This window comes from Anoplopoma fimbria, chromosome 11, assembly GCF_027596085.1.
Source record: "Anoplopoma fimbria isolate UVic2021 breed Golden Eagle Sablefish chromosome 11, Afim_UVic_2022, whole genome shotgun sequence".
Classification (NCBI taxonomy): domain Eukaryota; kingdom Metazoa; phylum Chordata; class Actinopteri; order Perciformes; family Anoplopomatidae; genus Anoplopoma; species Anoplopoma fimbria.
Genome location: NC_072459.1, coordinates 9,891,544 through 9,913,472, shown reverse-complemented (window position 1 = coordinate 9,913,472; position 21,929 = coordinate 9,891,544). Strand labels below are relative to the sequence as shown.

At 46.2% G+C, this 21,929-nt stretch overlaps 1 protein-coding gene across 1 annotated transcript; it reads left to right on the top strand.

Annotated features, from left to right (window-relative positions):
- Positions 1-3,821: 3,821 nt before the first annotated feature.
- Positions 3,822-19,908, top strand: LOC129098088 (axin-2-like). Its single transcript, XM_054607046.1, has 11 exons — positions 3,822-4,144; positions 5,538-6,459; positions 8,297-8,428; positions 10,719-10,821; positions 12,737-12,877; positions 12,966-13,474; positions 13,596-13,772; positions 13,902-14,117; positions 14,254-14,388; positions 15,192-15,341; positions 18,207-19,908. Exons 2-11 carry the CDS (start codon positions 5,654-5,656, stop codon positions 18,331-18,333), a joined length of 2,496 nt encoding a protein of 831 aa, XP_054463021.1. The 5' UTR covers positions 3,822-4,144; positions 5,538-5,653; the 3' UTR covers positions 18,334-19,908.
- Positions 19,909-21,929: the final 2,021 nt, after the last annotated feature.

Below are 21,929 nucleotides of genomic sequence, written 5' to 3'. Positions count from 1 at the left end.
GCTCTCTCTCTCTCTCTCTCTCTCTCTCTCTGTGACTTCCTCCTCACGGCCCTGGTTGATAATTGCCATAAGCTTCCCTCTTGGTTTCATTTTCCATTGTCCTCCCCCAAAAATTCTTGGCTCTGGCTTGAGATAAAGGGATGAGTACTTCAAAGGGGTCTGCAAAGAGTTTAACCCCAAGCCGAAAAAAGGAACGGCTCACAATACTGTAATTGAGAGCAGTTACTGATCACAGAGCTGCAGCACAGAGAGGACAGCACCGGCACACACACACACACACACACACACTCTCTCTGAGTGTTTATGACTGCAAGTGAGGTGGCCAGTAGCAGTTAAGACAGGCTGTTCAGGAGACCATATAACACAGTCGTAAAACCTTCTCCAGTCCTCTGAAGTTGTTATATAGGAGGTGTTTTCCATCAAATCTGACTTGAGATACCAAAGACAATTAACCTGCTTTGTGTTTTTTGTGCACATGCAAAAAAAAAAAAAAAAAAAAAGAAGCAGTCAACATAAAAGACTTGATTGGACCCACGAGTGATATATATGCGTGTTTTCCGTCTCTATTTATAGGGCTCTTTGTAGTCTGGGCCAAATTTGACCTGTCCTTGTAATAATATCTTCCCAAACAGAGGGACAGTTACACCCCATAACCTCTTCCCCCCTGAAGCCCTCTTTCAAGGGTCTTTTTATAGGGCCAGGAGCCGAGGACACCCCCTGGTCTCAGGACAGTCTCAGATCTGGGGTCAGCTCCTGAGGGGCAGCAGGGAAGACCCGACCTATGGGGACCTCCCATGAACCATACAGGGGGTTGACAAGGCAGGACATGAGGGCCCAACTGGCCACCGGTATTGGCGGGGGGTCCCCACCATCGCCATGGTGATGGTTTCCACCCTGGTGTGTTTACTGTCAGAGGTCAGCCTCAACCCTCCAAAGTTAACAAAGGCTGACATTGTCGGGGTCTATATATTAGCCGGATGACCTGTACACCTACAGAGAGACCCGGACTGTGGAGATGAGCCTTTATGAGATAAGAAGTAGTTTGTGTGGACATGTTTTCAACTTTTAATCATTAACGTCTCACATCTGTTACGGTTTCAGATGTCTAATTTACTGTACAACAGTAGTCCCAAACCTTTCTTTGTTAAATGTGGCCACACAGCCGTCTTAGATGAACACACCTACTCCTCCATCTACGCCAACATTTATATCAGCTGTTTAACCATTATTTTTATCTATTTCAACCCTTTTTCCATCACTTTTACTGTTTCAACTACTCTGCTTGCTCGCTAGCTAGTTTTCAAGCATTCAACAGGAAAGAGTTTAAGAGTTACAACCAAGTTGATTTTCTTTAAGTATATTCTTTTGGAAACTTTAAAGTGCCCTTTTATCTGCATGACAAACTACTACAGACTGGACGTAGTCACCCTGATGTCATTCATTGGTTTTTGGACTGCGTTATGAAGCCTTGAGTTTTCAGCATTTGGGCCGTCGCCATATTGTTTTTTTAGTGTGTGGCTATCTTGTTTTTTTGCAACCAGAAGTGACACAAAAGGGTGGAGCTAACTACAGCCTAACGCTGAATAAGACATTTTCACCTGTAGTTACTCTTTCAAATTAGTCATCTGTCGATCACAAGGTAGCACCGCCCTGAAGCACACCCTGCTTTATCGTTTATTTTATTCTTAATGGGATCATAAGTTCCAAATGAACATGCTTGAAAAAAGCGATTGAGGCCATAAACTCATGTTTACGATGTTTATCGAGGTCATAAATCAAGAGAGAAGTAGGGTCATTTTCTCAAAGACTTCTATACAATCTGACTACTTTTTGCAACCAGAGGAGTCCCACCACTGATGGCCGTTTGAAAGAATGCAAGTTTAAGGTACTTCTGCATTGGCTTTACGTACAAATTATCTTTTTCGCCGCCATTAGCAGTTGCACTGCCTGTTATTTATGGTAGTTTCATTGATTTATTTCTTCCCCCGCAATATCTGTTTGGCAAGTACTGGTTGCCTTGTTCACAGACTGTTTTAAGATTTTTTGCCAATGAACAAGATTGGTGGAAGGTTGGTAGGGTTAATGGTTTCAACTCAGATATTATTATAAAGATGGTATACCTCTTGTTTTGCGCTCTCATGTATAATTCTAATGTTGTGATTATGGGAGATTTTTTTTTTTTTTTAAATGTTGCTATGAACTATGGATGGAATAAAATGACAGATCCGTTTAAATTATACATTTTGAGTTAGTATTAATAATACTTACACTTAATATAAACCTTAATGTTGATATGACGCATTTTTAAGCGATTCAAAATGGCCCTTCATATGATAAAAGTCGCTGACCGCTGATCAAGTCGATTGGCAATGTTTTAGTGCCGGATGGGAGCGCGTGCAGAGTTTAAAGGTTATAGAGTGGCCTTTGAATGATGAGTAACGCATTAGTCATCATGGCCTCTTCAAGAGCAATTTCACGGTTTTATTAACCTTGATGGGAAGAGGTGCATCAAGGGAGAAAGTTTCACAGCACCTTTAGCAAACAGACTGATCAAAGTGTTTGCCGTCTTTGTACTGTACTTTTTGAATGTCTGTCCGCTGAGACAACAACAACACACAGACACCTACTGTCTCGCTTTCAAGATCATAGCCAGTCATCTTGGACAAAGGGTCTCCTGTGGTGGCTCATTTGAAAACTAAAGACCTATCTGAAACTAAACTAACACTATTGACTCTGTTCTATAAACACTAGCACCATCACTGCCTGTAGCTAGTTGAGTATTGATAAAGAAAATGTAGTGTCCAAAATGTCCACTACTGTCTGCAAACAACTCCTCTCAGTCAGACCAGTGAATGGATGTATATTGAACGTCTGATCCGTCTATTGGGCTTGTCACTTCTTTTCATGTTATCTACTGCAGCTAAGGGTTATGCACAAAGCAGAGAGCAGCACTGTCGGAGCTTCAGAGAGGTGTTATTCTTCTGTTGCTTAAATGATAAGATATCAGCCTTTATGGAATTTATCCTGGGTGAGCAGATGTTTTAATCTGCTGTGCATGCATGTACCATGTGCCCTTACTGCCACTGGTAGGAGCTGTGGAGTGATGAACAGCACCATGATTTGATTTCCTATTGCAACATGTTGTATGTGAATGACATGTACGGATTGTGACTTTTATTTCAAATGCATGGGTTTAAGACTAATCTAGTCTTTGAGTTCTGCAGGAGTGCCATCTATATACTTTAAGGGGATTAAAGTCATAGTTGTATTCTTCTTCTGGGCTATTGTCTTCTTCTAATGTGACCATAAATCCACATGAAGATATGAACGTGCCATTTGGTGCACGCCACTGCATGCATTGTGCCTCCTCAGGTTTTTCTATGGGTTAATCTCAAGAACCGTGCGGATCTTGAAAAGAAAGGATCCCTGCGTCTTTAAAGTTTATGTAGCAACAGAGGGATTGTAGCGATAATGCTATTGGGGCGGCAGATCAGTTACTTCTGCCGCTCCAAAGCCTCGGGGAGTTGGCTCAAGATTACTTGTCTTTGATAAGGTCCTCGACATGCAGCTGCAACTTTGTGATCTGGGAAAAGATTGGTAAAACGTGGCAAAAAAAAGGGAAATAAACCGAGCAACCTTTAAAACACGTCTAACCCAGAGTGAATGCGACGTTTATGGGCAGCTCCGACACTTGTGTTTTCTGTTTTTCGGGGGCATTGAGCCGCAATTGTTTTTTATGCAGCTGTCGGGACCCGGCAGTCGGCTCCTCGCTTTGAAGTGCGCTGCTCCAGCCTGTCGGCTCAGTCGGTGTTGGAGTCGCCTACAGGAAAGACCTAACGTGCGGCATGGCAGCCTGAACCCGCAGGGAGGAGGAGGAGGAGAAAAGGAGGAGGGAGAGAAAAGCGCTATTCCCCCCCCTCTCTCTCTCTCTCTCTCTCTTGAGTGCTTTTTTTTTCTCACCATAAACCGACTCAAACCTGAACGGACTGTATGTGGACGCGTCGCAGGAGACAGAACACTGTGGATTATACGTGGGGTTTTGTTTTTTTGTTGTGGATAATAATTAAAAAAAAAAAAAAAAAAAAAAAAAAAAAAGGACAAAACAAGCGGAGTTTAATTTGAGGAGAGAACTCGTGGATCGATGGTAAGTTACAGAGAGCCTCCTCACACTGGCCCCCATTGAAGCTCCTTTGATGTGCTGTTGACTCGCCTTTGAAGTAATGTTCAGGGGGGAGAAACGAGCCGCGTTTCTGTGTTAATTCACTTCGTTTTCATTCTCAGTATGCGTTGGATTTCACATTTCTGAAGTGAAACAGGATTGTTTCAAAGAAGTAGTTTCTTTTTTTTCTTCTTTTTTTTGTGTGGAATTCCTCCCCCACAAGATCTGAGAGTTTGTTGTACTTTGGGATCGGAGTTGTTTCTCAGCATTAAATGTAACTTTAAAAAAAAAAAAGACTACACGTGTCAGTGTTAACGTTAATGGGGTTGTAATATAAGCGATCACATTGAATACCATTTTTTTTTAAAAGGAGTTGCTTATTTGTTCGAGAAGTTGCCTCAGAGTTGTTTCTCTTCTGCCTCTCACAAGTTTAACACTGAAACATTGTAACAGTTTTTTTAATCAGAGATACAAAGTGACATCTGTAACGTTGCACATCAGCCTCTGCTGGTACACTGTGACGTCGATGCCCAAATGTAACAATCTGATCATCATCTCTGCGGTTATTCAGCAAAAAAAAAGGGGTGGTGGTGGATAAGCAGGAGTAAGTTCTCCAGACAGTTCAACTCCATTAACCACACCGGTCACGTTTTTCTAATTTCGCAGAGTTTGTCCCACATCGGTGCCCTTACAGGTTCTCTCACTGGGAGGCTCACCTTTTCTTGAATGTGATTTTTGGTCTCCTGTGATGTTGAGGAACGTGGGGATGACTCAGGGCTGGAAGATATAAAAAAAATTAAAAAAGACATGTGGTGTCATTCTGCAGCAGGCAGCCCCGGCTATCACCCCCCTGACACCGGGGCGGGATGGATCCGGATCAGCATGAATGACTTATGAATGGAGATCAGTTCATAGCCTCGCTTGACATACGTGTGATCTCTACTTCTGTAGAGATGTTACCCCAACAAAAAACAAAACAAAAAGAAAGATGTAGACTCGTTTCATGCATGCTTAGGTGTGTTTTCTTTTCTTCTTTTATTTCTGCTCCACTGTGCATGTGTGAAATCACTGTTTTTTTTTAAATAGTTAATTTAACCAACAGCACCTCCTGTAGAAATCACATTCCATGTTGAGATGTGAAGAAGTGCTGTTTATGTAATGCTGCTGCAGCGGTTTTTTTTTCTCACATTTCTTTCCCCCCCTGCAGAAGTCAGTGAGGGTCTGAGAGAAAAAGACTCTTGCTGCGTCCCCCCCCCTCCCTCTCTCTCTCTCTCTCTCTCTCTCTCTCTCTCTCTCTCTCTCTCTCTCTCTCTCTCCCCCCCCCTCTTTGAAGTTGGGGCGGATCTGGTTTTGATTAGATCAATACTTTGTGTTTCAGAGAGAAGACGGGCGGCCAGAGAGAAGCTCCCCCGCTGACATAAGAGAGTGAGGAGATTACAGTAGGAGCTCCGAGCAGGCGAACCAGCACACGGGCTCTCCGCCAGAGCCAGAGCCATGAGCCGGGCGCTTGTGGACCATATCGCCAGCAGTTTCCGAGAAGATGCTCCTCGACCCCCGGTGCCGGGGGAGGAGGGCGATGCGCCCTGCTGCCCCGGCAAACTGATGAAAGCCCTGGAGCCCCCCAAGTCGTTTCTGCTCGGCTCTCCTGGATCCGCGACGCGCAGGAACGAGGACGGTCTCGGGGAGCCGGAGGGGAGTGCCTCCCCGGATTCTCCGCTCTCCCGCTGGACAAAGTCTCTCCACTCTCTGCTGGGCGACCAGGACGGGGCTCTCCTCTACAGGACCTTCCTGGAGCGGGAGAAATGCGTGGACGCGTTAGACTTCTGGTTCGCCTGCAACGGCTTCAGGCAGATGGACCTGAAGGATACCAAAACGCAACGCGTGGCCAAAGCCATCTACAAGCGCTACATCGAGAACAACAGCATCGTCGCCAAACAGCTCAAACCGGCGACCAAAACCTTCATACGGGATAATATCAAGAAGCAGCACATCGACTCGGCGATGTTCGACCAGGCGCAGACGGAGATCCAAGCCGACATGGAGGAGAACGCCTACCAGATGTTTCTGACCTCTGACATTTACCTCGAGTACGTGAGGACCGGGGGGGAGACCCCGAACCACGGCAACCCCACCGGCCTGGGCGACCTGAAAGTGGTGTGTGGATACCTGCCCACGCTCAACGAGGAGGAGGAGTGGAGCTGTGACTTCAGAGCCAAAGCGCTGGTTGGATTGTCGGCGAAGGCGCAGAGGGCCACCACCGTGTCCATGAGGGCGGTGGAGGTGATGGAGAGGGGATACAGGTATGGCTTTTTTACTATCTACTAACTATTTAGCACTAGAATGCATGCTGTACATAATGATGACAATCCATGTTTTAGGCAACTGGATCATTTCTCTCATGCAACACACCTCCAGATCACTCCAGGGTTTCTTTAAAGTTAGTAGGAAACTCTCTCTGTCGCTCTCCGGCCCCTCTCACCGTCTCCAGCAGCAGCAGCAGCAGCAGCAGCCCTCTGCTGGCGCTCGCCTGGATTTCCGGTGCTTTGAAATAGTCCAGCAGAATGAGGGATCGTCTTCCACGGGGAAAGTTCACAGAGCCCCGGCTGGCCCGTGGCCCCGGCCAGCAAATAATAGATGATGACATTGCTATGCTATGCCTCCTCCTGTGCCACACTGTCCTCCAGCCTTTGGCAGAGATATATGGATCTAAAGCAGATCTATAGAGGCCACTTAGAGGTGGATGTCCTCTAGATTCATTCGGATGTTTCATTATGAGCGTTGCATCTCTGCCTGTCACTTTCTAAAAGAGCAAAATCAAAGTTTAAACAAATGTATGCTATCTTGAGTAGTTTCTAAGCATGTTAAATGTGTGTCGGGACAACTTCCAGTGTTGCCGTTGCTACCGAGTGACTGACAGCTACCTGCTTTGGACAGCGCGCTTTGACAGCTTGTGTGTGCTGACAGGAGTGGTGGGGACTTTCCTACAGTGTGTGACGCTTGTTGCTCAAACGTGAGAGTCCGATTCCTCTTCTGACACGTCCCCCCCCTCGTTGTCCCGTTACTGATCCAAAACATGTGGAACTCATTTCTACCTTTTTTTTCCGCTTCCCTCTCCTCACCTCTTCTCATCTGACTCTCTAAAAACAAACCCTGAACGGCAGCAGCCACAGTACAAAATCAACACCCGCCTCCCCACCCCAAAACCCCTCTCACCCCTCTCATCTCCTCTGATCCCCCCCTCCTCCTCCTCCCCCTCTTTCGGCTCCCCCGCCTTCACTTTTATCTTTTTTTCTTCTTTTTTTTTTTTTTGAAAACTCAAAGATGGGGACTGCGAAGCATGCTTTTGGAGCGAAAGTGAGGGGGAAAGAAAGCGGAAAGGACGGACAGAGAGAGAGGGGAGGAATGGGAGGGGGCAGTGCACCTCATGAAAGAAAGGGAGGGAGGAGAAAGGATAAATGAGGGGGTGAGAGAGGGAGAGAGAGGCAGGGAGGGAAGAATGCAAGGCCAGCTGTGTTAAATACCTGACTCTTTGCAAGCCCCTCTGAAGGTCAGCCTGGAGCTCGGGGGCCTTCAGCTTTAGTCCTGCTGGGTCTCCCCTCACGAAGACCCCCCCCCCCCCGATTTTTTTTTCCTCTCCCCTTTCTTTCCTTCTCTGACACACTCTCATGCTTCCGCTCTATACTTTTTTTCCCTCTCTCTCCCCCTTTTTCTCCTCCTCCTGTACCATGGCAAGAATGCATGCACAGCAGGAGATAACTGGTGAGGAAAGAGTGAGTGTGAAGGGGAGCCATGGAAAGAGAGAAGTTGTGGGCTATTTAAGAGCACATAAATGGGGCAAAAGGAGAAAACCAACAGCTCTCCCAGTGCAGATTATCTTGTATATGAAGGGTGAAGGTTTCCAGGCCACAGAGTAGCAGGTCACATTCATTCATAACGGGGTGTAGTTGTTATCTGTAGCAGAAAAAGTCACACATTAATCACTTCTTCCTCTTAGGTGTTATTGAAACCTCAGAGGATGCAACTTGTCTTGATCCCCACTACGAGTGGATTACAAATGAGATGTCACCCACCTGTTGGATACTGTTTCATAGTGTTGTATCAGCATTAATCTGACTTCTGTTGTTGTAACCTCCTCAGATCATACAAGAGAGGAGACTCTCTCAACCCCTGTCATGTGGGCTCCTTCGCCCCCGTCAGCAGCACCAACGACAGCGAGGTGTCCAGTGACGCCCTGACGGACGACGCCATGTCCATGACCGACAGCAGTGTGTAAGTGAATATTAACCAAACGTGTGTGTGTGTGAGAGAGAGAGAGAGTATTAGTGAATTGTGGCCCCTTTAAGACACTTTTATGACACACGGGAGCCGCCAGGATAAGACAAGAGTCAGAGCCACGTCCCGTCCCATTGTATTCTAAACACAACTCTGTTTTTGTTTATATTTTTAACATTACACTGTATATGAAGAGAGACTTTGTGAAGATGGACATTAAATGCATCAGTTGACGCTGTGAGTAAGACAAAAGTCGTGCAACTAATGGTATGATATTACTGTATTCTATTACCTGATTAAGTTCAGTTCTTGCAGCTTATTTAGTTTGACCAACAATCCAAAACTCAAAATTTACACCAAAACCAGATAAAATTCTCAACGTTTGGCTGCTTTGCTTGCGTGACGTTGACGGTTGGTCGACTATCAAAACTGTTGCTGATTGACCGCCTACGGATTGACTCATCGATGAGTTGGCTAATGGTTTAAATCAGTCAAGTGTCATGCCTCTGTCCACATGTGGTCTGAGCTTATCTGTGTACGTGTCCGGGGCCTCGTTCTCCTAAAAGGATCACTTGGCGTAATCGCGTGTCTCTCAAGTGACAGGGCGCCGTGAAGTCATTGCGCGGCGCACACCTCAAGGCCAAGAGCGCTCAGGTCAGCTGTTTGGTTTTGTTTTTGGACAGAAAGCAACCAATTCTCCTTTACTTCATCTCACATTGATGATGTCACTGAAGCAGCAAGGTTAACCATGACCCAGCTAAAGATAGGGAGACACTGATGTTCAGTGAAGCCAGTGGGCTGGGCTTCACATAAATATGGCAGCTATAAAGAGTTTTCTTTTTTTTTTTTACAACAGGCTCCCCTGCTCTGGCATATCTCTAGACAGCCCTGCTTCAAAGAGGCCGAGGCCCATATAGTGCTATTCTGCGTACTTTGCCCAGTGTACTGACAAAGCCATGGCCGCAGGGACTCACCCCCCCACGCACACACACACGCACGCACACGCACACCTCAATGCCTGCCCGCTCTGGCCTGATCAGAATATCTGCCTCTCTTTAGGTCAGTTAAAAGGACCCGTAAACATTTGAATCTCATTTAGAGATAAAGAAAAGAATAGAGAAGGGGAATAAAAGGCAACGGGGGAGAAGGCGTTTTTTCGGTGGGAAGAGAAAGAGAGTGGTGGGGGGGGGGGATTTTTGCTTATATCTTATTTATGGATTTGCTTGGACGCTGGGGAATGCAGCTGCGCAGACTTCAAACATTACCTTATCTTACAAACCAGTCTTTTGATGTGCGGAGATCAGAGGCTGGCTGCGGCAGCGCTTGCCAAATGAAGATTGGGAGGAGGCGGGAGGGAGGGTTGGGGGGGGGGGGTTGCTTATGCGCATGACTGTGGCATTTCAAAGCAAAAAAAAAAAAAAATGGGAAAAGTGCTCCTCAGTTAGGCTAGGTCACCAGAATACTGCTGTTTAGCATGGAGCAAAAGACACCGATTTACTCTGTCAAGTGTTTCAGTTTGAAGCTCGAGCTTTGCTGTTTGTTGTTTGATTAAAACATTTTTAGCCAGTCAGCCATTCGGTCCCTCAGATAGATTTAACCAGGTTAGCTACACCCTCGGGTGGTGTCCTGCAGTAACTCTTTGAATAAGTATAATGAGTTGCTAATGCTAACAGTGTCCTCCACTCAACATAGAAGTCAGTAGGGGAATGCTAATGCTGACACTACTTCTGGCCGGCAGAGTGGAGCACACTGTGACTGCAGTGTTGTTTGTTTGTGTGTTTGTGTGTTTGTGTGTGTTGTGTGTGTGTGTGTGTGTGTGTGTGTGTGTGTGTGTGTGTGTGTGTGTGTGTGTGTGTGTGTGTGTGTGTGTGTGTGTGTGTGTGTGTGTGTGTGTGTGTGTGTGTGTGTGTGTGTGTGTGTGGTGTTGAAAGGAAATGGCCAGCAGGATGCCCAGTTCTGTGCTGGAGCCAGAGATGAAAAATGTCATTTCTAGGGCAAACAAAACCTCACTCAGAACCATGTAACCCCGTCTGCTCCGACACACAAACAAGAACAGAAACACTGACCTGATTAACCTCTGAGTATTTCTGTCCTCAAATGAAGTCTAGAAGATGTGTGGAGAGAAAAAAATGGACGAGAGAATGAATTGATTAGATTTACTCTAGCTTGAACTTTGTTTGATCTACCCAGTTAGCTAATAAGCTTCTTCCTGACTGGCTGTTTGGTCCTAAATGATGTATCTGATTAGGTAACTGACCTTTTTGTGTCTGTCTGTGCTCCCCCTTAGAGATGGCATCCCTCCGTATAAACTGGGCTCAAAGAAACAGCTACACCGAGAGATGCATCGCAACATGAGGATGAACAGTCAAGTTTCTCTGCCTGCTTTCCCTGTAAGTACACAAACAAACACACACAAACACACACATGCTCCAAAGTCTTTTTGAACCTGGGTCCCACAGTGTAATTTCCATACCCACCCTCAGTTCCGGGTTTCTTCTTGGTTCTATGAATAGTAGCGCACAAACTGTATCCAGCATTTCTCAATTCAACACCAGCAAAGATCTGAAGAGGCACGTCGGAGACTCAGCCTCCCACCCACACACTATTATAAGTGCACATACACACACACACACACACACACACACAAGGCCCCCTCGCTACCTTTGGTGTCACCTACACCCCCATTAGGGTTCCTTGAAGTCTGCGGGAGACGAGGGGGGTCTCTAAGCTGTTTATCGGCGCAGCGCTCGGAACACACCAGGGTTTCTTTTTTCTTCTTCTTCCCCACCGATGCTGTTAATACGGAGAATAGGGAGAAATGAGGAAGATCTCTGCCGCTTTATCCCGAGGGCCCTGAAATCAGCCCGGTTCCCAACAAAAAAAACCCACAAAGATACTCCGACACATTCACACGCACAGGCAGCCCTTTGATCCAAGGATGAATGGAGCAAACGCACAGGGAAGTGACAACTTCCAACAGAGCTGGCCCCCTTTTTTTTTTTTTTTTTTTTTCACAGCACCCCCCACCCACCAACCCACCCACTACATATACACACAGTCAGCCAGCCCCCCTCCCCTAAAAGTATGGGATGTTAGGGAAGAGCGTGTCATGTGAGCTCTCAGTGGGTCAGAGGGGAGGTGGTAGCTTAAAGCTTCAGAGAGGCTAACTTCAGTTTGAGAGAAGAACAGGAAAGGAGGTCCGATAGAGAGATGGGTAGACATCTTTTAGAGGTGGTAGTAACAGAAGCAGCTTGTTAAAATAAACTTGATGTAACTCTCCTGTTTTGTCAGCGTTACCCGTATGAGGGGAAACATCCACAGACTGGTTCTCGCCGCTCTTCTCTCACTGTCCCCCTTTTTGCTTTATTTCTTCGCTTTTTGTTCTTGTTTTGGTTTCCCGTCTGATTTTTGGCGATGGCTTCCATTCCCATGGTGCACCAGCCCCAGGCTCCATCAGACAGCGCCTCTTTTTCTCACTCTTTTCTCCCCTTCATCCCGACTACAAAGAGATGGGAGAGACCAAAAAAAAGAGGAAGAAAAATCAAGAAAGCCCCTGTGCAAAAAATGCAAATAATTTAAGATGTGTGCGAACACACACACACACACACACACACACACACTCCTTCTCATACTGTCACTATAGTGTACCTCAAAGGTGCCCAGTATGTGACAAGGGAGGGAATAAATTACCTCAACCTTTCTGATCTCTCATCCTTTTTTGCACCTTTATCTCTTATCTCTTTCTTTCAGTCCTTCCCTCTCTTCATTCTCTCTTTCTCTCCCCCCTCTGTGAGCACACATCTCTGCATCTCAACTTCTCCCATTTTTTTATTTTTTTTAATCCCTCATCCTTTCCTCCCTGGAGTTCTCTTTCCACCCCCTGTCGATATGTGGCTTTTATTCCTAGATGTAAAGCCACTGCTTCCCATCTATCTATCCCTCCATCCCTCCCTCCACCGCCCTATTCTCCCCCCAACTGAGTGTTTGATATTTGACGAGGAAGCCTTTGAAGTGAACTGACTTTAAAGAGGCCTGCTGATGATGACAGAGGGAACCAGCCGAGGCCTCGCCCAGCATGACCATACACCCCTTGAAACAACTCCGTAGCCCTGGGTGCCCATGAGAGTGCCCTGATCAGTACCACCAATGGTGGAGCAGGCGCTGATGGAGAACAATGCATTAATGTAGACTGACAGGGTGGAGAGTTGTACGGATGTCTTTGTAGAAGTGAGCTGGGGCTTGATCATGGCGGTTATGACATTTGTCACATGATACAGTGGCTGACGTGCCTCCTTCTCCCCATAGCGTACCTGCCGTCCTCCCAAGGAGATGGTCCCAATGAAGCCGTCGGAGTTCGCTGCCCAGCTCATCTCCCGCCTGGAGAGCCTCAAGACAAAGCAGGACACCCTCAACTGTCTGGAGGAGAAGCTGCAGCAGATTAAGGAGGTTTGTATGAGACAGTTTTTTTTTTACTGGAAAAGTCCTCTGTCAGGTGTTTTTAATTCCTCGATAACTTTGCATGTCTTGTTACCAGGAGGAGGAAAAAGAAGACACGGAGATCATCGGAAGCGCTCCCCAGCTCTCTCCTCACCCCTTGACCCTCCTCCCCGGCTCCTCTGACGAGGACCCCCAGGCGATCCTGGACGAACACCTGTCCCGCGTCCTGAAGACGCCGGGCTGCCAGTCCCCCGCCGTCGTCCGCCACTCACCTCGCTCCAGCTCCCCGGAGCACAGGCCCATCACGCGGGCAGGCTTTGGAATCAAGACCCTGGTCAGGACGGGGCCCTCCAGTCCCGACCAAGGGGCCAGCTCTCTGACCTTGGGCCCCAGCAGGACCTTCGTAAGCCGGCAGAGCACCAAACACATCCACCACCACTACATCCACCATCACGGCAGTCCCAAAACTCAGGAGCAGATTGAAAGGGAGGCCGCCCTCCGAGTGCACGGTCTGTGCTCCGGCAGTGGCGAGTGCCAGCCTTACCAGCGCAGCCGCAGCCTGGGCAGGGAGATGTGTGGGGCCGTCTCAACAGACAGCAGCGTGGGGTGAGTCACAACAACCTATTATGGCATCGTCTCGGTTCAGTCTGTTTTCTCTTGTTGATTGCCGGACAATAAACAATACTAATCCTCTCTCTCTCCCTCTCTCTCTCACGCTTCCTCCCAGGCGTTCCAGCTCTCTGTCCAGGCGTGTGTGTCGTTCAGGGGTTGAGGATGGAGCAGCAGAGAGGTGCATGGATGACTGCGGGCCTCTACAGCTGCCCAGCGACACCACAGACACCACCCAGAATGTGCTGCAGTGGATCCTGGAGAGTAAACGACAAGGCAGGCACAAGTCTCACAGGTAAGCCGTCGATGGTGGACCTCGACCTCTTGGGGGTTTCTTACTTGTGTTTTCTTTTTTTTTTTTGGTCTAAATTCATGTCCCAGGTTTTTGACTTACGTGGTCTTTTTTTCCCTCTCCCTCTTACAGTAACCAGAGCACCAAGAAAGCCTTCGGTGGCTCCTCCACGCAGACGCACACGTGGGGCGGCGGCGGAAGCTGTGGCCACCTACGTAGCCACCAGCCGGCCCAGCCGTTCATCCAGGACCCAGCCATGCCGCCCCTGCCCCCACCCAACACTTTGGCCCAGCTGGAGGAGGCCTGCCGCAGGCTGGAGGAGGTCTCCACCAAGACCACCAAGCAGAGGTACACAGAAAGACATTGCTCTCAGCCCTTTATGCTTTATAGAGTTTATATTGTTTTTTTTATATTGATGTCTTTTAGAACTATCATTGTCTATTGTTGATCCTAGTAATAAAGTTTATACAATATCTCTTCTCAGGCATCCAATGTCCAGTCTCCAGCAAGAGAAGAGCCACCTGGTCCCGGTCCAGGCCGAGGGCTCCGCCCCTCTGTCTCTAGCCAATCCCAGCCCCGCTGGCCTCGTCGCAACCGGCCCCGGCCTCCAATCAGAAGAGTACGATGCCTCTAGAGTCCCGCCCTCCCTCTCCTCTCCTCCTCTCTGCTCCTCTTCCTCCTCTTCTCAGCCATAACCTCCACCTTGCAGTGTACTTCTACCCTTTTAACTCTTCATCGTCCGCGCTGCTCACCGCACATGTTAGGGAGACAGACGAGTAGTCACGTAGCGAAACACACACATCACACGTGTGCACAGATACACACACATACACACATATACAGTTACTTTAAAGAGAAGGTGACCCCACCCTTTTTTTAAAGTTTATTTTTAAGCTTTGCACACAGATACCTGGCTCTGCCTTTCTGTTTGCATGAATCTTGTGTGCGTTTGTGCTGTGTGTGTGTTTGTGCTGTGCTGTGTGTGTGTGTGTGGAGTGTGTAGTCACCGCACCACCTGACTGAGACATCCCTTTCATATATATGTATCATGTTTATTGGCTGTCCTTCAGTGAGCGTGCAGTCGGCTGGGGCGAGCCGAGCTTTGCAAAGAGAGCTCCTCTGAAGCGGGCCTACAAAGCCTTGGACATAGCTGAAGGGGAATTGATAATACTGTGCCTCTTCTCCAAGCACACACACACACACACACACACACACACATCACATGAGTACACACTTACTGATGGCACTAGGTCACTCGCTCACTTGTGCTGCTGGTGTATCTCTGCTCTAGTACCGTAGTAGATTTCTGTCAAAGTCTCTTAGAAGATTTGCTCCGTTTTTTCCCGATTTCTCTTTTGATCATTATTTTAAGTATCACGAGTGTGTCCGCTCCTAACACGTTTTTTTTTTGTCTACTTTCAGGTCGAAGGAGGTTAAAAAGGGTTTAGGAGGCGAGACGACGGTGACGTATTTCTTCTGTGGCGAGGAGATCCCCTACCGGAGGAACATGAAGAGCCACAGTCTCACCCTGGGCCACTTCAAGGAGCAGCTCCGCAAGAAGGGAAACTACAGGTGTGTGTGTGTGTGTATGTGTGTATGTGTATGTGTGTGTGTCAGGAAATCAATGACGGTTAAAGTTTTACAAGAGGGATTGGATGTGGACTTTTGCCGTCGGCGCTTCTGTCATATTGTGATTGCCGGTGATAAAACGCTATCAGTTCACTGGCCTTGATGTCAAACAATGATCGAGAACACGTTGGTGCCTTTTTGGAGTATAAACAAAAACCCTACTGCAGATAGTGTACAGGGCTCGGTGTTTTATGGGAGCGTTATGGCTGAAATTGCAATCTGAGATCATTAGTGTCATCTCACCCTAACCTGGTGACATTAAGACCTTGTCTATCTAAACGCAGGGTCGGACAAAAACCTCAAACTGTGAGCGTCTACTGTTTGCTAGCTGAAAGGCTTCCAGCGGCTCCGTTTAGTGGTTAATTGTGTCTGTGTGACCTTTTAAAGACCTGATTTATTTTTTCCTCATTCACATTTGCTTTATCCACGTCTAGTGGAGCAATGTTATCAGTGTGTGTGTGTGTGTGTGTGTGTGTGTGTGTGTGTGTGTGTGTGTGTGTGTGTGTGTGTGTGTGTGTGTGTGTGTGTGTGTGTGTGTGTGTGTGTGTGTGTGTGTGTGTGTGTGTGTGTGTGTGTGTGTGTGTGTGTGTCAGATTCTGGCCTCTGTGGTTTTTTTGTATGTATGTGTTGAGGGGGATGCAATGAAAAGGAAAAGGACAAGAGTGAGGGAGGGAGGGAGGGAGGGGTGGGTGGTGTGGGGGTTAGTGGAAGAGTTTGAACTGCAGCGATTTGGGTCCCATCTGGTATTGATTTCCATGCTAAGGCACACTTAATACACACGGCTTTGAAGCCCCGGCCTCTTTCATTTCAACCAACAAAGACTCACACAAATGGCCAGCGTGCAAATTCTTCACTGATGCTATCAGGGGCTCTTTTTTTTTTTTTTTTTTTCTGCCCTGATGTTTGTGTGTGTGTGTGTGTGTGTGTGTGTGTGTGTGTGTGCCGGCGTTGAACATGCACAATGTTTACACATGTTGTAATCATTTTATGGATATTTTTAAAACGCTGATTGTTAGATGCCAGATTCGCTTGTTTGCTGTACTTCAGGGCCCTGACTCGAGGCCGCACAGCCTCCGTGTGTGTGTTTGCAGAGAGAGATTTTGACTTTGATTGCTCCTTTTCCAGTCGGCATTAAAAGGGGAAAAGATCAAACATTTATTGTTAAGGCTGCCGTGGTCTCCGGGGTAAGCTTGGCTTTAGTTCTGTGTTAATAATTACAGGTATCAAACTATTCCTCGAGGTGGAAGCGAATAAAATAAGTCTTCCTGTCCAGATGCGTTTTTTGGATCAACGAAATGTGACAAGCACTTAGCTCAGAGTTCTCCACATCTGTCCGTTCCCTCTTCTTCTTCTCTTCTCTCTCTGGCTCGCTGTCTCAGTTCCTGTGTCATACCATCCACATTTTTTTGGAAGGAGCTGCGCAGCGCTTTAATAGCAGCCAGAGAATGTGTGGAGTTGGGTCATTTCAACATGGCAGCGGTTCAACAAAGAACAGTACTGCCGGGCCCTGCCAGACGATATTGGTGCCAGATGTCAGTGCAAACGGAGGGAGAGAGAGAGAGAGAGAGAGAGAGAGGGGGGAACAGATCTAGCCACATAAAACATGTTCCAGTGGAAATTCAGGCTCTCTTTGTCTCTGTCTCTCTCTCTCTCAGCAGAAAAAGATCATGAGTCTTTGAAGATTTTTTTTTTTTTTAAAAGAGTAGGATGGCTCCACTTCTTCGTTCTTATTTGTTGTTGTTTTTTACTCCATCTCCTCCATATAGGAAAAAGAGGATGCAATTATCAGGCGTGTCTTGTGCTCCTTCATGTCCTCTTATTTATCTGCTTTGTCGTATTTACTCACTTTATCTTCCTGAGAGAGGCCTCTGGTGTTCCGTTTAGTTGAAGCCGTCCTGCGTTTTCAAACGTAGACCCTCGTTTTTTTTTTCTAAGTATTGCATGTTCCACTTTGTCAGCCTCCCGTTCTCATTAAAAGCAAAAATGCTCACAAACATGCCCGCATTCCAGTCACCCCACACATGGAGCAAATCGAGGCATTTTTCCATTACATAGTTAATGAGTGAATTCTGAGACACACCAACCAGCACCACCCCTGCTGCTTTCTCTTCCTCTAAAAAATGAGGATGGGGGGGGGGGGGGGTTGCATCATTAATGGCCCAGTGAAGTCATGGCTGACGAGAAGCCCCTCCTTTTTAGATTTTTTTGTTTTTTTTCCTCCCAACACACACGCACACACACATACAGAAAGATGTCAGTCGGCTGCCCTTCCTATAGCTCACGCTATCAACAGGGGTAAGGAAGTACACAGTGTACTGCTTGCCCTTTCTCCTCCTCCACTTTGTCTCTGTTCTTTTCTTTGTCCCCGTAGTAATGAAACGGGGATGAGAACCCAGTGCACGCGTGTCCTCTAACGTGTTTAGGAAACGGGGGGTTGATGACGGACAGACTTGCAGGCACCCCAAAATTTCAACCTCTGTCAAAGAGAGTGAGCTTCTTGTTTTTAGACTTTTTAGAAGCGGGTTACAACCCCAACCCGAGGAGTCAGAGTCTGTAGCTCAGCAGCCATTGGTTGATTGTGTACCGAGTGTCTTTTCATGGATGGCTTAAATAAGGCATGATGTCTAAAAAAAAAAAAAAAAAAAAAAGGTCAAGGGGGGGAGGCAACAAGCTGTTTGACTTTCAGAGTCTTTCTTTTGACTTTTAGCTTTGAAGCCTGGCTGTATTTTGAGTTGTGCTTGTGTGGGGGGGAAAAAGTCATTCTTTGGGGTGTTAACTGTCTCTCTCTCTCTCGTCTCTCTGTCAAAGGTACTACTTCAAGAAGGCCAGCGACGAGTTCGAGTGCGGCGCCGTGTTCGAGGAGGTGTCAGACGACGGCTCCTTGCTGCCCACCTACCAGGGCAAGATCCTGGGCAAGGTGGAGAGGATGGAGTGAGACCTCCCCTAATGTTGTGGATTTTAATCTGACTCTCTTCACACCTCCGTGGATGTACTCCCTTCATTTTCTCACACACACACACACACACGCACACACACACAGAGAGTTTGTGTCTCTTTAAGCTAAAGACTGTCGGACTGGAGATGTCGTTGAAGGAATGTTAACGAGGGTTTGGGCGGATGAACAAAAGGAAGGAGGACAAGTTATCGCTACTACAGGACTATCACGTGAACAGCCCGCCTTGAAGTGAAGAAAATAAAAAAAGACTGTGTGTCGCTGGACTGAAAACATCTCTGCGTTTCCAGAAGAGAAAACTCTCGAGACTCTAGGTGAATGACCACTCCTCAAAGAAGCCGGGCGATGGGTTTAGAATCTGAGACTGACAGCCTACCTGACCCTGCCTGTGCTAGCTTCTGCCCATGGGGCACCCGCTAGCCTTGCCGCTAATATGTATATGCAGATATACATGTACATTGCATTGTATTGTGATGCTCGTATTGCTGTGTAAAGATTTCTATTGCTATTTATTGGAAACATCCCTGCCCCAACCCTAATTTGTTCCTCCATGGACAAGCTGCTTGGAGTTGGAGAAACTTCTCCAATTTCTCCACATCTTTGATTTTTTTTTATTTTTTATTTTTTTTCTCTCCTTCTGAGCATCAGTTCTCAAGTAAAAGGAAATGGGTTTTTTATTTTATTATTTTCTGCCCCTCATATTGAACTGTAAACTTCATAAAATACCTCTTCAGAAAAAAATCCACTCCTGTTCCTGGATATTTAGCGGGACATCATCTCCGATCTCTTGGCTGGAGAGCTTACTGCTGAAGCTTTGAGAATGGCTCTCTATCACTTAAAAAGTTTGATAATATATTTACTACTGCAGTGCTATTTGTGGCTGTGTCCCCATCTGCTCTGAGTGTACTATGAACAAAAAAAAAAAGAAGAAGAAGAAGACAAATGCCATTAACGTTTAATTCCCAACTCTGGGACTCTGCCCAGCTCGCCTTGATCTGTCGCGTCTTAGTGCCTTTGTTTCAGTGGCGCAGGCATCGCACAAATAGCCTACGTGTTAACGAAGAGGAAACCGCCCTGAACAGGTCCTAGAGTCCCCAAAATGTGTTTACACCAATATTAATATTTACCAACAAAAAGCTCTATAGTGTGCTCCCCAACGTGCTTACCTATGTGATTGTGTGACTGAGTTGCTTTAGAGTAGGGTTACTCTGTGTGTATTTGAACCCTGCACTATGAGCTGCAGGTGATGATTATGATGGTGGTGATTTATACACTATGTCCATAGTGTTTTTAATTGAGTACAGTAGCTGTGCCTACATGGATTCTTGCCGTGTTTTACCCAGTTTTCAGGGTCCTGTTACTCCCTTGGTTTTTACAAGGGGCCTTATGTTGAAAAGATATTTTTATGCCTTTTTAGTATCCGTTTCATCATGTTTTATGTTTTATAATATTTTTCATGGCTTCCTTGGCTCCACTTGTAAACTGTAAATTATGCGTTCTATAGAGCTCAGTTGAAAAGATGCCTCGGTACTTTAATTATTGTAATTATGAAGAGATGTAGCCTTTATTAAAATGTTCTATTTTTCAAATTAGCAAATGGCTTCCCATGGTTTTTGTGTGTTTGTTTGTGTGTTTGTGTGTTTGTGTGTGTGTGTGTGTGTGTGTGTGTGTGTGTGTGTGTGTGTTCTCCGCACACACCCCGCTGTGGAGAGTGCAACTCGTTGGATCCGGAGAGAAATCTCCGCCAGATTTGCATCCATTATCAGCTATTAATTTACTCCCTGTTGGAAATTAAAACATGCAGCATTAATTTGGCCACCAGAGCCTCTGTGTGTTTTAGTGTGAGATGGAGATAGAGAGAGGGGGAGAGAAAGTGTGTGTGTTTAATGAGACATTTGACAAAAAAGCATGTCATAAGTACATCTCACCCAGCTGTCTACATGATTAACACTTAATGACCTGTGTGTGAGTGTGAGGTCTCAGAGTCAGAGTCCCAGTGAACAGATGAGAACTGAAAACAGACCGCTGCTGATGTTAGTTCTAGGTAAAGAACATCAGGGAGTCTGAGGGGTAAAATATTATAATATTACATTCTGTCTTTTAAAGGATAGCTTCACATTTGTTCAAACTTGTACAACAATAGTCAGGTGCGATTATCAACATTTTAACTTTTCTTTTCTTAGCTGTTATCATTCCTCCGCTTCATACTGGCCAATAAAGATGCATCTTAGTGGATTTGTTATGTACGTGATGGATACAACCCACTGTCATTATGTGGGTTGTATCCATCACATACATATACATACATATATATGTATATGTTTAACAAATCAAGTGTTTATCTTCTAAAGTAACAGACCCTTTTCAGGTTCTGAGTCGGCTTGAGTCGATCCCAGCTGGTGGGAACATTTGGGGGGCAGTAAGGTTTGACCCGGACAGGTCGCCAGGCAATCACATGAGACAGACAACCAATCACACTCACAGTCACATCCACACCTAGGGGCAATTCAGAGTAATCAATTAACCAAGTGTTAGGACTCTGTTGAGAAGCCGGAAAACCCCGGAGAAACCCCACGCTGACACGGGGAGAACATGCAAACTCCATACACTGTGTTGCCCATTTATGTGACATGATCTCACAGATGAAACTAGAGGAAACAAAATACCAAAACATGAAGTCATAGTTGGAAAATCTAACATCTGCCCTTTAAATGTAGGTGCTGTTCTACATTTTTCTTGTCAACAAATCTCCCAAAAAAGACTAAAATGAACAATGTGTTAGTCCATATCTCTTAATACTATGTAATGTCCCTACTCCATCTGTTGCCACGCGGCATTAGGCCCTTTTCCCAGCAGCCATGTTAACATGTCAATGCAGAGTAAACCCAGGTGTAATTATTAACATTAATTATGGCCCTGTTCCATTCAGCTGGATCCGAGTCCTGGTAATGTGCATGCATGCTCACTGGAATGACGCTAAATAGTACGGGGCCATAATCAATGTTATCAATCACAGCTGTGTTGACCCTGCTCTGATGTGTCAAAATCACTGCTGGTTGCTACTGGAGACCTAAATCTTTAAAAACAGGTCACAGAAATATATTTTCCTTTTTTTTTAGCAAACGTTACTCAAAAAAGGTGTAAATGGTTTGCCAGGGACTATTTTCAGCTGTGGATTTATACGCATTTGATGCCCTGGTGAGTATCTACGACGTGGCTCATTGATGTATTCAACAGTTTTCTGTAGATTGATTAAACAGAAGAATAATCTGTGCCATCCTTATTAGTTTTGGTCTTTTCATTGGATTGTTAACAATAAAAAAACAAACAGAATATCACCACATAACACTTTAATATCAAACACAGATCATTCAATGACTGATACTGTTTTTCTTCAGCGCAGTATCAGTTGAGAATCACATGTGTGTGGATGTAAAGAAAGCTAGGATCATAGTTTACACCAGGTTACCTTACATGATGCCTTATTTAATGTAAACGTATCATCTCCTAGCTCCTGATGTCTTCCCACATATTTTGCACACCGAGCTCCTCCGCCACCCGCGCTCCTTTTAAGCTTC